Here is a 16,180-nt window from a genome sequence, read left to right on the forward strand (position 1 = left end):
CTATAAGGCCAATTAAAGTACTTTAATTTACTCACAAATCGACAGTGCACCTTATAACCCGGTGCGCCTAATGTACGGAATAATTCTGGTTGTGCTTACCGACCACGAAGCATTTTTATTTGGTACATGTGTAATGATAAGTGTGACCAGTAGATGGCAGTCACATATAAGAGATACGTGTAGACTGCAATATGACGCCAGTAAACAACACCAAAACATTAAGTGTTCTTGTGGAAGTCGCTTCCTAGCAGCTCCACTGTAGACACGGCACAAGAGCCAAGCGTGCAGGTTTAACAAAGTTTTAATGTTTTTAACAAGATCTTTCCAAAATGTTTTTCAGCATGTCGTTGCCGTCACTCCCAATCCTCTCTCTTGCTCTGCTCCCGGCCGCTTACTGTTAAAGACAACAGATGATTAGATTAACACGTACCACCTGTGAAATCTTATCACCTGCCAGCTGTGTCTCGCCGTCAGCACATGCCCCGCCCCTGCCCGCTGGTCCTCGTCCTCAGTGTCGTGGACAGCGGCGGTGACTTTTCCTCCTACAGGCAGCGCTGACTGCACCTCCCCCCACAGTTCTATTGAAAATAAAGAACATTACACACGGCACTCAAAAATCTGTCAAAAAGTTTTAGTATGACTTTGACGGATGGATTGTCGGCCCATTACGGCTACCGTAGTCCGAGATACGAGTATTACTATGGTGTGTGTATAAGGACCGCAAAATGGAACCCATTAGCAGACATATTATCTGGCGTTTTGTTTCACAGTGTTATGCAAAAGCAACTGTTCTTACCTTCTGGTACCTGCTGATGTGTATTTGAGATCTGCATAAGTCCTGAAAATGTGCGCACATCCGCCACTGTAGTAGATAAGCTTCTTCTTTTTCACTATCTTCTTGTTATGGGACATTCACCATCTGCTGTTGCCATTGTAATATAAAGTAGTGTAAAGTTCTTACTTATATCTGCCAGTAAACTCGCCATGAAAGTGCTAAAACATACCGGTGTAGTGAGTTTACATTATTCACCCAAGGAACTTTAGTTATTAGAAAGTTCCGGTCGGACGGTTTTTCACAGGACACATTTCCGGCGTTGTTGCACCAGTGAACCACGGATGAGGAGATGCTGCTCCGTTATTGAACAAAACAAAAAAAAAATATTTATAACCATATTGTTTTTTAAAAATATTTTTTCCTTCAAAATATATTTTTAATTACACTAACACGGACACTTGTTAGTGTTAGCATATTTTCTAATGCCAACGATGCGAGTTTCATTACATTACGTACACATATGAATGAAAACACTTCGACAGACATCTCACATGTGACGGTTTAGTAAGTATGAATAGTTTTAGTTATATTGTAAAACGTACAAACATTGCTTGGAGTGATGAATAGAGAATGGTAAGAGTAGAAAAGCTACGGATGGCTAGAAGACGGAACGGCACTTCTACTTCCGGTTGAAAGCTCTCAAATTTTGCAAATATTAGCTCATTTGGAATTTGATGCCTGCAATATGTTTTGAAAAAGCTGGCACAAATTGCTTGAGAAAGTTGAGGAATGCTCATCACACACTTATTTGGAACATCCCACAGGTGAACAGGCTAATTGGGAACAGGTGGGTGCCATGATTGGGTATAAAAGCAGCTTCCATGAAATGTTCAGTCATTCACAAACAAGGATGGGGCGAGGGTCACCACTTTGTCAACAAATGCGTGAGCAAATTGTCCAACAGTTTAAGAACAACATTTGTTAACCAACTATTGCAAGGAATTTAGGGATTTCACCATCTACGGTCCGTAATATCATCAAAAGGTTCAGAAAATCTGGAGAAATCACTGCACGTAAGCGATCATATTACGGACCTTCGATCCCTCAGGTGGTACTGCATCAAAAAGCGACATCAGTGTGTAAAGGATATCCCCACGTGGGCTCAGGAACACTTCAGAAAACCACTGTCAGTAACTACAGTTTGTCGCTACATCTGTAAGTGCAAGTTAAAACTCTACTATGCAGAGCAAAAGCCATTTATCAACAACACCCAGAAACGCCGCCGGCTTCGCTGGGCCCGAGATCATCTAAGATGGACTGAGTCCACATTTCAAATAGTTTTTGACCAAAGAGGAAAAGAACCATCCGAACTGTTCTAGGCGCAAAGTGTAAAAGGCAGCATGTGTGATGGTATGGGGGTGTATTAGTGCCCAAGACATGGGTAACTTACACATCTGTGAAGGCACCATTATTGCTGAAAGGTACATACAGGTTTTGTAGCAACATATGTAACCGTCTTTTTCATGGACGCCCCTGCTTATTTCTGCGAGACAATGCCAAGCCACGTTCTGCACGTGTTACAACAGCGTGGCTTTGTAGTAAAAGAGTGCGGGTACTAGACTGGCCTGCCTGTAGTCCAGACCTTGTTCAAAGGAAAGGCCATGTAACACAGTGTAAAAATGCCCCTGTGACAACTTTTTTGCAATGTGTTGCTGCCATATAATTCTAAGTAAAATGATTATTTGTAAAAAATAAAGTTTCTCAGTGTGAACATTAAATATCTTGTATTTGCAGTTTATTCAATTGAATATAAGTTGAAAAGGATCAGCAAATCATTGTATTCTGTTTTTATTTGCCATTTACACAACGTGCCAACTTCACTAGTTTTGGGTTTTGTATAAGTCATTGAGTATTTGTGGAATCTGCTTGGCTATCATGTCATACAATTTGTTTTGTAAGACATCTGGATAGTAGATCTTTATCCACACTTTGTTTACACTAACGGATGAAATGATGGATAACGGTCTTGTGTTCATTTCACGGCAGGTTGGAGTTTCAGCATGGGCTCCGCTTACCAGTTCCACAGCTGGAGAGTGTTTGTGGTGGTGTGTGCCTTCCCCTGCGTCTCAGCCGTGGTCGCCCTCACGTTCATGCCGGAAAGCCCTCGGTTCTTCCTACAGGTGAGAGAGCGGCCACACCCGCCCGACCGTGGCTAGGATTTAAAAACATCGCCCGACTCTCGTCTAGATGGGCAAACACGACGAGGCGTGGATGGTCCTCAAACAAATCCACGACACCAACATGCGAGCCCGCGGAGAGCCGGAGAGAGTCTTCACCGTGAGTCCCAGGGCGCCCCCTCCTGGCCGCGACAAGACCGGACTGACGAGCGTGTGTGTGTGTGTGTGTCTCCCCCCCCCCCGCCCGCTGCAGGTCAACCGCATCAAGATCCCCAAGCAGCTGGACGAGCTGGTGGAGATGCAGAGCGAGTCCACCAACGCGGCCCTCAAAGTTCTCATCAAAGTCAAGACAGAACTCCGGGGGGTGAGTTTCCTTTTAACTCTGTTACATTGTTTTTTTTGCTGTATATATATATATATATATATATATATATATATATTAAATCTAACATTTATATTTAACATATAGATAATATATAACTGTATATATATCTTAACTTTTAGATAAAGTATATCTAAATGTTAAAGCTAAATGTTTAATCTAAGATTCATTTTTAACATTTATGTTTAACATTTACATTTAACACTTATTAGATTTAGATGAATATAAATCTATATGTTAAAGCTAAATGTGAAATCCAACATTTATATTTACTAACATTTATAATCATCATTTAGATTTTTATTGAACATTTAGCTTTTACATTTACTGTAGATTTAGATATAAAATTTAGATTTAATGTTAAAATGCTGCTTTTAGATTTTTATATATATATATATATATATATACATATATATACACAGTATATGTGTATATATATATATATATATGTATGTATATATATATATATATATATATATGTATGTATGTATGTATGTATATGTATATATATATGTATGTATGTATGTATGTATGTATGTATGTATGTATGTATGTATGTATGTATATATATATGTATATATATATATATATATATATATATGTATGTATGTATGTATGTATGTATGTATGTATGTATGTATGTATGTATGTATCAAATCAAATCAAATCAAATCAACTTTATTTATAAAGCACATTTAAAATTTACCACAGGGGTAGCCAAAGTGCTGTACAATGAGCAGGTTAAAAGATAAAACGAGTATCGAGCAAACACAACACAACACAAACAGAACATGATAAAAAATAAATAATTAAAATAGAATTAATAAAAACATAAAAACATAAAAACAGGATCACAGCAGGTGTATTATGGGGCGCCATTGCAGGATGGATATCACTCAGTGTTAAAAGCCATGGAATAAAAATATGTTTTTAAGAGAGATTTAAAAACAGGAAGAGAGGAGGCTTGTCTAACACTCAGGGGTAGGTCGTTCCAGAGCTTGGGAGCAGCAACGGCGAAAGCTCTGTCACCTCTAAGCTTCAGCCTTGTGTCAGGGACCGTCAACAGCAGCTGATCGGCTGATCTTAAGGATCGGGTGGGGCAGTAAGGCTGAAGGAGGTCGGAGAGATAGGTTGGCGCGAGGTTGTTTAGACATTTAAAAACAAATAAAAGGAGTTTAAAATGTATTCGGTAACGCACAGGGAGCCAGTGAAGGGACGCTAAAATAGGGGTGATGTGCTCACGTCTGCGGGTCTGTGTTAGCAGACGAGCAGCAGAGTTCTGCACGAGCTGCAGGCGGGCGAGGGAGGCCTGGCTAATGCCAACATACAGGGCATTACAATAATCAAGACGAGTCGAGATAAAAGCGTGGATTAATTTCTCAAGATCATGTCTTGATAGAAGCGGTTTCACTTTCGCTATTTGGCGTAATTGATAAAAGCTTTTTTGAACGACGCTGCTGATTTGTTTTTCGAATTTAAAATCTGAGTCAAACTTTACCCCCAGGTTTGTGACAGAGTCGCTGAGATACGGGGTCAGAGTGCCGAGGTCAACGTTGGGGGAGGGAGAGCGACTTGGACCGAACAACATAACTTCTGTTTTGTCTTCATTTAGGCTCAGGAAGTTAGCTGAAAGCCAGACTTTGATGTCGTGCAGGCAGTCAATAAGATGTTGAACCGTGTTATTTTGTGCCATGGGAAAATAAATCTGGCAATCATCGGCATAAAAATGAAATGCAATACTGTACTTCCTAAAAATAGAACCAAGGGGGAGAAGGTAAAGCGCAAATAAAATTGGGGCAAGGATTGAGCCCTGGGGGACCCCATGTGGTAAAGGAGCTGTGGACGACATAAAACTGTCTACTTTTACACAAAAACTCCTGTCGGTTAGGTACGACCGGAACCAGTTAAGGGCGGCGCCCTTAATGCCCACACAGTTCTCAAGACGAGTGATTAAGGTGGCGTGGTCGACGGTGTCGAACGCAGCAGACAGATCTAAAAGCACCAGGACAACATATTTACCAGAATCAGTGGACAGGAGGATATCGTTAAAAACTTTTAGAAGCGCTGACTCTGTGCTGTGGAGGGCTTTAAAACCGGACTGGAACAGCTCAGTGATACCATTATCCTCTAAGAAGGGCAGCAACTGACTGTAGACAACCTTCTCTAATATTTTGGAAATGTATGGAAGATTAGAGATAGGTCTGAAGTTAGAGAGGAGAGAGGGGTCGAGGCTGGGTTTTTTAAGTAGAGGTCGTACCACTGCATGTTTAAACTCTACTGGAACTATTCCAGAAGAGAGGCTACTATTGATAATGATAAGGACACTTGATCCAATAGTAGCAAGTACCTCCTTAAACAGGCGAGGTGGGAGGGCATCTGCAGGAGAACCAGAGGGCTTCATATGACTAACTGTGTCACTTAAAAAAGAAAAGGACACCGGCTCAAACTGATGGAAAACAGAAGAGAAATGCAGGGGAACAGAAGGGTCATATGAAGGCTGAGATAGACTGGCTCTAGTTGACACAATTTTGTCAGTGAAAAAATGGAGACAATTTTCACAGAATTCAAAAGAAGCATCAAAACCAGCAGATTTGGGAGCATCAATGACAGTGTTAATAGTTTTAAACAGAACTCTGGGGTTGTTACAGTTAGAAGATATAATCTGAGATAGATATATATTCATTTCTGCTTTTACAGTCATCTGAAAGGAAAACAGGCTTTCTTTAAAAATGGCAAAGGACACATGCAGCCTGTCTTTTTTCCATTTTCTCTCTGCTCTTCTACATACGCGCCTGGCAGCCCGAGTGACGTCATTCAACCAGGGTTGAGGCGTGGCTTTAGCGCGGCGGCATTTGAAAGGCGCGATCGTGTCCAGTGTTTGTGAACAGATAGAGTTGAACCCAGAAACCAACTCTTCAGTATTCAGACACACAGATGCTGCAGAATTATCATCACAAAGAGTCGAAAAAATAGAGGAGAACCGAGCAGGAGACGAAGAATTAAACATGCGAGAGCGTTGGGGCGGTGCGCACAATTTAACTGGACACTGCGTGGGAATATCAAACAAGATCGGCATGTGATCAGAGAACACAGCGTCGCAAATGTCCAAATTAAAAACACACAAACCATACGAGAGCACTAAATCGAGTGTATGCCCGCGTTCATGTGTAGAACCACACACAGACTGTACAAAGTTAAATGAGTCGATTATATTCAGGAAACTCCTGGAAAGCGGCTCATCTGGACAGCAGGTGTGAATATTAAAATCACCCACAATAAGGACACGATCATATTTGGGCAGGATTTCAGCCAGAAATTCAGAAAAGTCAGTTATAAAGTCTTTGTGGTACTTGGGTGGTCGATAGATGACGGCACACAGGACGACATCAGAAAGACCCAGTTCAAACATGCACAGTTCGAAGCTTGAAAAGGAGGATTGTAGGCGGATCTGACGGCATTTAAAGTCATTTTTAAAAACGACTGCTAATCCTCCTCCTTTTCGACCGGACGGCCGTGGGGAATTAAAGTAGGAACACTCCGGAGGCAGAAGTTCATTAAGAGGGGCGGACTCACCAGCTCTCAGCCATGTCTCCGTCACACAGAGGAAGTCCAGTCCGCGGGAAGTGAAGAAATCCTTCAGGATAAAAGTTTTGTTTGTCAAAGATCTTGCGTTCACAAGACCGAACCTGGCGGGGGCCAGCACGTCCAAGGCCGCAATTAATCCGGGTGGGGCCCGACACACAGCCCGCAGGTGGCGGTGATCCACCCCGCGCCTCCGGGGGCGGGGACAGCAGGAGCGACGACGGCAAGCTTCTTCCTCCAAACCAACGATAGGAACCAGCCAGGAGCCGATCGGATCGAGCGAGCGTGGGTGCAGGAGGAGACCGGATACCGCACCATTCATCCTTCGGGGAGCCACGGGAAGCCGGGCCAGGAGTGCCCTAACTTTCACCAGCTGGCCGCCACGTTTACCGCGGCGCCGGAGACGCTTCCGCCGGGGGAGAGGAGCCAGGGGGCGGGAAAGGAAGGCAGGAATCCGGCCAGGTGAAAAAGCTGACTGGGACGTCGAAAAACCAACGTCGAAGTTGATCATATCAGTGGGAGAGGGGCAAAGATCCAACAGTGTTTGGCGGTCATACACAAGCAGTGAGCTGACAGAGACGAAAATAGACGCAAAAAACACAAAAACGAACAGAGCTGACAGCGAGAGACGGCAGGCCAAAGCACATACTGGCGCCATCTTGCATGTATGCAGGCCCGGCCCTAACCAATCTGGCGCCCTAGGCAAGATTTTAGGTGGCGCCCCCCCACATCGGCAGTGAAGTGTATATACTCACAAGAAACCGAATAGCTTTGTCTTTGACCTTTTTTTTACTTAAAGAAAGCAAATTAACAATCAGAATAGTTAACACGATAAAAAAACTATGAATAAATAAATTAATGCAAAAAATTAAAAATGAATATATGAAATACAATATTTTTTACATACATATTGCTTAATTAACATTAATGATGTGCACTTTAACAACTAGGCTTACAACTATACCTAATATATAAAGGGGTGGAAAAGTGACTATTACCTGCAGGGCAAACATTAGCTAACCAGAAGGCAATAACAATGTAAACAAAAAACACCTGCTTAAAAGATCTAATACAAATGTCCCTGAGGAATGTAAGGTGGGAGTACTGTAATTACCTAACGTTACATTATTATTTTCCATGACAATTTAGCCCCCACCACAATATTAACCCGACGTTAAAACAGAACTAGCGATTTATTGATTAGCAATTGCCGAATCATGTAACATTAGCTTAATGCTAAAAAGCCAGGTTACTATCACATTCTGTAACAGACACATAATTTCATGTAGGCTAACGTTACCTACCTGCTACCTCTGTCTTTTTCTCGTTTCTCTTCCTCTTCTTTTCTCTTTTTTTCTTCCCTGGGCACCTGACAGTTTTGGCCGTTTTGACATCTTGTGTTGATTTTTTGATGTGGTGACGTCCAAAAAGAGTCATGATACGGGAAGGGAGGGGGCGCACCGTGCGGGGGGCGTAATGTTGTAACAAATAATATTTCTATTATATAGGCTTTACTTTGCATTTTAATTAACGAGGGATTATTTTTTGTATTTAGAAATAATAGTACCAACTTTTTTTTTTTTTCTCCAACATTTGTGGCACTGGCGTGGCGCCCCCTGATGGACGGCGCCCTTAGCATTTGCCTATACGGCCTATGCCACGGGGCCGGCCCTGTATGTATGTATACATATAAATGTGCAGTACAGGCCAAAAATAAAATTAAATAAATAAATAAATAAATAAAAAAACAAAAATAAAATAAAAACTCTGTTACTTTTAAGATGGGAATACTGCGCACCACAAGTTGGCAGACTCACAGCAAACTAACTTAACACAACGTGTACTGTATTTTCTGGACTATAGAGCGCACCTGTATATAAGCTGCACCCACTAAATCTGAAAATAAATATTAAAACATCCATATATTAGCCCAGAGGTCGGGAACCCAAAATGTTGAAAGAGCCATACTGGACCAAAAATACAAAAAGCTCTCAAAAGAAGAGCAGTTGTCCAAAAGATGGCGCCATAGCACAAACAATAACACACCTTTTCGGTGTCTCTGCGTGTTTAAAAAAAACAAAACTATTTGCGGTATGGCCGTCAGCGAAGAAAAATCCATAAAATAGCTGCACCGTTTGATAAGCCGCAGGATTCAAAGTGCAGGAAAAAAGTAGCGTATGTATGTACACACACACAACTACTGCTACTACTATGGAGGAATAATGGAACATTCCATGAAGTGATAATCATGTAATCCTACTGTTTGTGGACAAGCTGAGTTTTAGGTTCAACGCATGGAATCATGACAAGCTTTGTGTTGTCGCAGATCTGGTCCACGTTCATGAGATGCTTCGACTACCCTGTGAAGGACAACACCAAGAAACTGGCGGTGGTTTGGTTGACGCTCTCGTTCGGGTAAGCACTCACGTGGTGTTTATTTGAATATGTTGACATGCAACGGTGGGTAGTAAGGCGTTCCATTTACTCCAATATGTTTACTAAAGTGACTTTTTGGGTAAATTGTTCTTGGTTGTTTGCTCAGTTACATTTTTCCAGGGGACAAAAAAAATTTCACGCCCCCCCCTGAAGTTAATGTTAATGTTTTACCTGTATATCTATTACGCTATTGCCTCTCACGCTCCCCCGTAACCTCATCCACTATTTGAGAAGCACTGCAATAAAGGGGCTGTTTGTGCAGTTACATTTTTCTAGGGGACAACATTTTTTTCACGCCCCCCCCTGAAGTTAATGTTTATGTTTTACCTGTATATCTATTACTCTATTGCCTCTCACGCCCCCCGTAACCTCACCCACTATTTGAGAAGCACTGCAATAAAGGGGCTGTTTGTGCAGTTACATTTTTCTAGGGGACAACATTTTTTTCACGCCCCCCCCTGAAGTTAATGTTTATGTTTTACCTGTATACATCTATTACGCTATTGCCTCTCATGCCCCCCGACACCTCAAGCACTATTTGAGAAGCACTGCAATAAAGGGGCTGTTTGCTCAGTAAAAAAAATTTAGGAGACATTTTTTCACGCCCCCCCCCGAAGTTAATGTTTATGTTTTATCTATATATCTATTACGCTATGGCCTCTCACGCCCCCCGACACCTCATGCACTATTTGAGAAGCACTGCAAAAAATGGCCTGTTTGCTCAGTTACATTTTTCTAGGGGACAACATTTTTTCCACACACCCTCCCCCTGAAGTTAATGTTTATGTTTTACCTGTATATCTATTACGCTATGGCCTCTCACGCCCCCCCGACACCTCAAGCACTTTTTGAGAAGCACTGCAATAAAGGGGCTGTTTGTTCAGTTACATTTTGCTAGGGGGACAACATTTTTTTCACGCCCCCCCTGAAGGTAATGTTTATGTTTTACCTGTATATCTATTACGCTATGGCCTCTCACGCTCCCCGACACCTCACGCACTATTTAAGAAGAACTGCAATAAAGGGGTTGTTTGCTCAGTTACATTTTTCTTGGGGACAACATTTTTTTCACGCCCCCCCTGAAGTTAATGTTTATGTTTTATCTGTATATCTATTACACTATTGCCTCTCACGCCCCCCGACACCTCAAGCCCTATTTGAGAAGCACTGCAATAAAGGGGCTGTTTGCTCAGTTACATTTTTCTAGGGGACATTTTTTTCATGCCCCCCCCCTGAAGTTAATGTTTATGTTTTATCTGTATATCTATTACGCTATTGCCTCTCACGCCCCCGACACCTCAAGCCCTATTTGAGAAGCACTGCAATAAAGGGGCTGTTTGCTCAGTAAAATTTTTCTAGGGGACAACATTTTTTTCACGCCCCCCTGAAGTTAATGTTTATGTTTTACCTGTATATCTATTACGCTATTGCCTGTCATGCCCCCCGACACCTCACGCACTATTTGAGAAGAACTGCAATAAACGGGGCTGTTTGCTCAGTTACTTTTTTCTAGGGGACATTTTTTCGCGCCCCCCCCTGAAGTTGATCTATATTTATCTGTATGTGTCAAGATATACGCTATTACGTTGTGGCCTCTCACGCCCCCGACACCTTACGCACTATTTAAGAAGAACTGCAATAAAGGGGTTGTTTCCTCAGTTACATTTTTCTAGGGGACAACAGTTTTTTCACGCCCTCCCCATGAAGTTAATGTTTATGTTTTATCTGTATATGTATTACGCTATCGCCTCTCACGCTCCTCGACACCTCACGCACTATTTAAGAAGAACTGCAACAAACGGGCTGTTTGCTCAGTTAAATTTTTCTATGGAACAACATTTATTTCACGCCCACCCTGAAGTTAACGTTTATGTTTTACCTGTATATCTATTACACTATGGCCTCTCACGCCCCCCGTAACTTCACGCACTATTTGAGAAGCACTGCAATAAATGGGCTGTTTGCTCAGTTATATTTTTCGAGGGGACAACACTTTTTTCACGCCCCCCCTTAAGTTAATGTTTGTTTTATCTGTATATCTATTACACTATTGTCTCTCACGCCCCCCCCAACACTTCACTAACTATTTGAGAAGCACTGCAATAAAGGGGCTGTTTGCTCAGTTACAATTTTCAAGGGACAACATTTTTTTCACCCCCCCCCCACACACTATTTGAGAAGCACTACTCTAGTCTAAAGTAACACTACTCTTACTAGGGCTACCCTACCCACCTCTGTTGACATGTGACTTGAACGTTTGAAGACCTGGTTGCCGTGCGCAGGTACTACGGACTGTCGGTGTGGTTCCCCGACGTGATCAAGCACCTCCAGGCCGACGAGTACGCCTCCAGGGTGAAGATTCACAACAACGAACGCATCGAGGACTTCACCTTCAACTTCACCCTGGAGAACCAGATCCACAGAAACGGGGTGTTCCTCAACGACAGGTAAGCATGACTGTGTGTTTCCACCTGACACCAGACTAGCACGTTTAGTTGGACCGGTTTGTGGCCCCATTTCGGTGTTTGATATTACTCGTGTAACATATACATTCACACTTTTCCAGCAGATATATTTTGAACTTTCAGCTCATTTTTCATTACATTTAGGTTCGAATTAGTTAAATGTTGATTCTCAATATAAATATTAAATACAAACCTAAATGTTACATTTAAATCTAAATATTGAATATAAATATAAAAGCAGTATTTTAACATTAAATCTAAATTTTATATCTAAATCTACAGTAAATGTAAAAACTAAATGTTCAATAAAAATCTAGATGGTAATTATAAATTATATAATTATAATTATAAATGTTAGTAAATATAAATGTTGGACTTCACATTTAGCTTTATATTCATCTAAATCTAATAAGATATATGTATATATATATATATATATATATATATATATATATATATATATATATATAATAAGATATATATATATACATATATATATATAATAAGATAAGATATATATATATATATATATAATAAGATAAGATATATATATATATATATATATATATATATATGTTATCTAAATGTTAGATTTAACATTTAGCTTTAACATTTATATGTAGACTTATCTAACACATTTTTAATTAAATGGTTGTTAATGTAAAACCTAAATGGTAAGTATAAATGTTTAGCTAAATGTTAAATGTAACATTTATATTTACCATTTAGATTTAACATGTAGCTTTAACATTACAATATTTTTAATAAAAAATGTGTTGGATAAATCTAAATATAAATGTTAAAGCTACATGTTGAATCTAACATTTATACTTACCATTTAGCTTTAACATTTAGATTTAGATTTATCTAACACATTTTTAATTGAATCTATGTTAATATGTTAAACCTAAATGGCAAGTATAAATGTTTAGCTAAATGTTAAATGTAACATTTATATTTAACATTTAGCTTTAACATTAAAATATATTTAATTAAAAATGTGTTAGATAAATCTAAATATAAATGTTAAAGCTAAATGGTAAGTATAAATGTTAGATTTAACATTTAGCCTTAACACTTATATTTAGATTTTTCCAACACATTTTTAATTTAATGCATGTTAATATTAAAATTAAATGTTAAAGCTAAATGTTAAATCTAAATGGTAAGTATTAATGTTAGCTTTAAGATCAAGCTTTAACATTTATTTAACATTTTGACATTAAAAAAGCATGAAGGCATGCAAATGCAGCTCTTAACTAAATGTTATTTGTTGCAACAAGCTACAGTAGGAAAGTGAATCTCCTATGTGAGGAAGAGGAGGGGCTAATGATTTTGCAATGCAGTCTGCTGGAAATGAGGGAAAGCGCCACTCCACAAAGTTGAAATGGCGGCTAAAATGGATAGTGCACTCCCGCAAGTCGTCATGTAAACCAAATAGTGCCTTCTCAATCCCGTTCCTACTGTATTTCTTGGCTTTGTGTCATTCAAACTCTTTTTCTCATGACAATTCTACACTAGCTGAAATTAAGTTTTTGATTCCAAAGCAGGTTTTCCATTATTTTTTTGGTAAACAGCAATAATAATTAAAAAAAAAATTGAATGTGTTATATTATCGTGAAAAAAAATTGAATGTGTTATATTATCGTGATGCGGCCCTCCTCTGCGATGTGGCCCACCATGGAAATGGGTTTGACGCCCTTGGTATAGATTGTTTCTGCCCATCCGCGCCAATGTTCTACGGCGCCGAGCTTCCTCAGGTGAGAACACACCGACAACATAAAAATAACTTCTCTCCTCCATGCAGGTTTATCAGTATGAAGTTCAAGGCCGTGTCCTTCATCAACTCCTCCTTCATGAATTGCTACTTTGAGGACGTCTCCTCGGTGGGGTCCTCCTTCAAGAACTGCACCTTTGTCGACTCCTTCTTTTACAACACAGGTAAGTTTGCACCCGTCTGGGTCTCGGCTTCCTCCGAGCTCCCGACCGGTGCCGAGAAACTCCAATGTAGATGTCAGGTTCAAACACTGATGACATCTATTAAACAAGACAAGAAGCAAAGAATTAAACAGAGACAGAATTCAATATGGCTCAATTTGAGGAGAGACGCTTGGACATCTGTACCCTTGAACAGTGTCATTACGCTCTGCCAAAAGATTGTACGCCTCCCCCTTTATTTGGTCTTTCTCTGACCACATGACAACAGCTGCTTCAAAGGGACGAGGTCGTAAACAGCCATCGCCTTTGATTACAACAGTTCAAAAGAAAAGGTCGTAAACAGTTCACAGAAAAGGTCGTTAAAGAGTTCAAAAAGAGGTTCGTAAAAGAGTTCAAAAAGAGGTTTGTAAAACAGTTGAAAAAGGAGGTTCAAAAAGAGGTCGTCTGGAACTTGGGCAGATCCTGCCTTCTCTCCGCTTTGTAGTCCTTGGGTTAAAACAATATCTTTCTGTTGATTACAATACATGAAAGAAACAGAAACACCTTCATGTTGCTTCCCATCCTACACAGTGGAGTTTTACAAGCCTTCTTCTTGGTAGGTTTCAAAGACAGCTTTTGGTCTTCTCGCTGGGAACTCATTTCAACACAAAGTTTTTGTGATAACTTAGATAAAATTATTCTAACAGTAGAGATGTGAGGTTGGTGAACAAATCGGGTCTTTTGAACGGCTCTTTTAAGTGAGCGACGAGAACCGATTTCCCAATTGTGAGCTGTTGGTTTGGGAACCGATTTTTATGGACATGCAAATTTGGCGTCTGCTGAGGCGTGGCCACCCGACTGTCAACCGGGCCAAAAAATGAGTCAAAGTAAGTCAAAACTTTGAACTTTTTTTTAAATAAAAAAAAATATATATATATATATATTTAGTGTCAGGTTCAAACACTGATGACATCTATTAAACAGACAAAGAAGCAAGGAATTAAACAGAGACAGGATTAAATTTGGCTCAATGAGGAGAAACGCATAGACCTGTACCTTTGTACAGTGTCCCACCACGCTCTGACGAAAGATTGTACTCTTTAATTTGGACTTTCCCTGATTACATGGCAACAGCTGTTTCTAAAGGGACGGAGGTCGTAAACAGCCGCTGCCTTTGGTTACAAAACAGTTCAAAGAAAAGGTGCCTGGAGGGGGGGTCAGGTCCTGCTTCTTCTCCGCTTTGTAGATCTCGGGTCAAGACAAAATCTTCCTGTGGATTACAATATATCCAAGAAACCCACACCTTCATGTCGCTTCCCATCCTACACAGTGGAGTTTTACAAGCCTTTTGATTGGTAAGATAAAAGACAGCTTTTGTCCTCTCGCTGGGAACTCATGGAAACACAAAGTTTTGTGATAACTTAGATACAATTATTCTGACATTTAGAAATATTTATTTATTTGTTTATTTTTATTTTGATTCACTTTTCGGGTTCATCGCTGTATTCTAAAGAGTAGTACATGGCAGTATGTTTGTGCACTCACATTTTTATTATGTCCTAATTATTATTATAATTTTATTGATACTTTTTGTATCCATTAATGCATTTTGTTCTTACCGTATTTTTTGGACTATAAGACGCATTTAAAATCCTTTCATTTCCTCAAAACTTGATAGTGCGCCTTATAACCCGGTGCGTCTAATGTACAGAACAATTCTGGCTGTGCTTACCGACCTCGAAGCAATTTTATTTGGTACACGGTGTAATAATAAGTGTGACCAGTAGATGGCAGTCACAAATAAGAGATATGTGTTGACTGCAATATGATGGCAGTCATACATAAGAGATACGTGTAGACTGCAATATGACTCAAGTAAACAACACCAACATTTTATATGTTCCATTGAAAATATAGAACATCACACACGGCGCTCAAAAATCAAAATATTTTAGTATGACTTTGGTAAGCTATGAAGCCGCACCGCTTGATGGATTGTACTGTGCTTCAACATAGGAGTATTATTGTGGTGTGTGTATAAGGTAAGACATATTATCTGGCGTTTTGTTTCGCAATATTATGCAAAAGAAACTTTTCTTACCTTGTAGTACCTGCTGATCTGTATTTGGCATCTGCATAAGTCCTGAAAATTTGCCTTTGTAGTCCGTGTCGACACCGTAGTCGATAAGCTTCTTCTTTTTCTCTATCTTCTTGTTATGGGACATTCATCCTCCACTGTTGCCATTTCTAATATGAAGTAGTGTAAAGTTCTTACTTATATCTGCCAGTAAACTCGCCATGAAAGTGCTAAAACATACCGGTGTAGTGACTTGACATTATTCACCCAAGGAACTTTAGTTATTAGAGAGTTCCGGTCGGACGGTTTTTCAAGGGACGCATTTCCGGTGTTGTTGTTGCACTAGTGAGCCACGGATGAGGAGATGCT

At 40.1% G+C, this 16,180-nt stretch overlaps 1 protein-coding gene across 3 annotated transcripts in view; it reads left to right on the forward strand.

The window, feature by feature from the left end:
• Positions 1–16,180, forward strand: part of LOC133610286 (synaptic vesicle glycoprotein 2C-like) — a 143,698-nt gene that overhangs the window by 75,242 nt on the left and 52,276 nt on the right. For all 3 annotated transcript variants that reach the window (XR_012050724.1, XM_072914162.1, XM_072914161.1), the window contains exons 6-11: positions 2,822–2,955; positions 3,023–3,112; positions 3,206–3,316; positions 9,243–9,331; positions 11,635–11,799; positions 13,625–13,758. Coding sequence is in view for 2 of the 3 variants with exons in the window: in XM_072914162.1 (XP_072770263.1) it covers positions 2,822–2,955; positions 3,023–3,112; positions 3,206–3,316; positions 9,243–9,331; positions 11,635–11,799; positions 13,625–13,758 (723 nt within the window). In the remaining variant the exon portion in view is untranslated. The remainder of the gene's footprint in view (positions 1–2,821; positions 2,956–3,022; positions 3,113–3,205; positions 3,317–9,242; positions 9,332–11,634; positions 11,800–13,624; positions 13,759–16,180) is intronic.

This window comes from Nerophis lumbriciformis, linkage group LG11 (genome assembly GCF_033978685.3).
Source record: "Nerophis lumbriciformis linkage group LG11, RoL_Nlum_v2.1, whole genome shotgun sequence".
NCBI lineage: Eukaryota > Metazoa > Chordata > Actinopteri > Syngnathiformes > Syngnathidae > Nerophis > Nerophis lumbriciformis.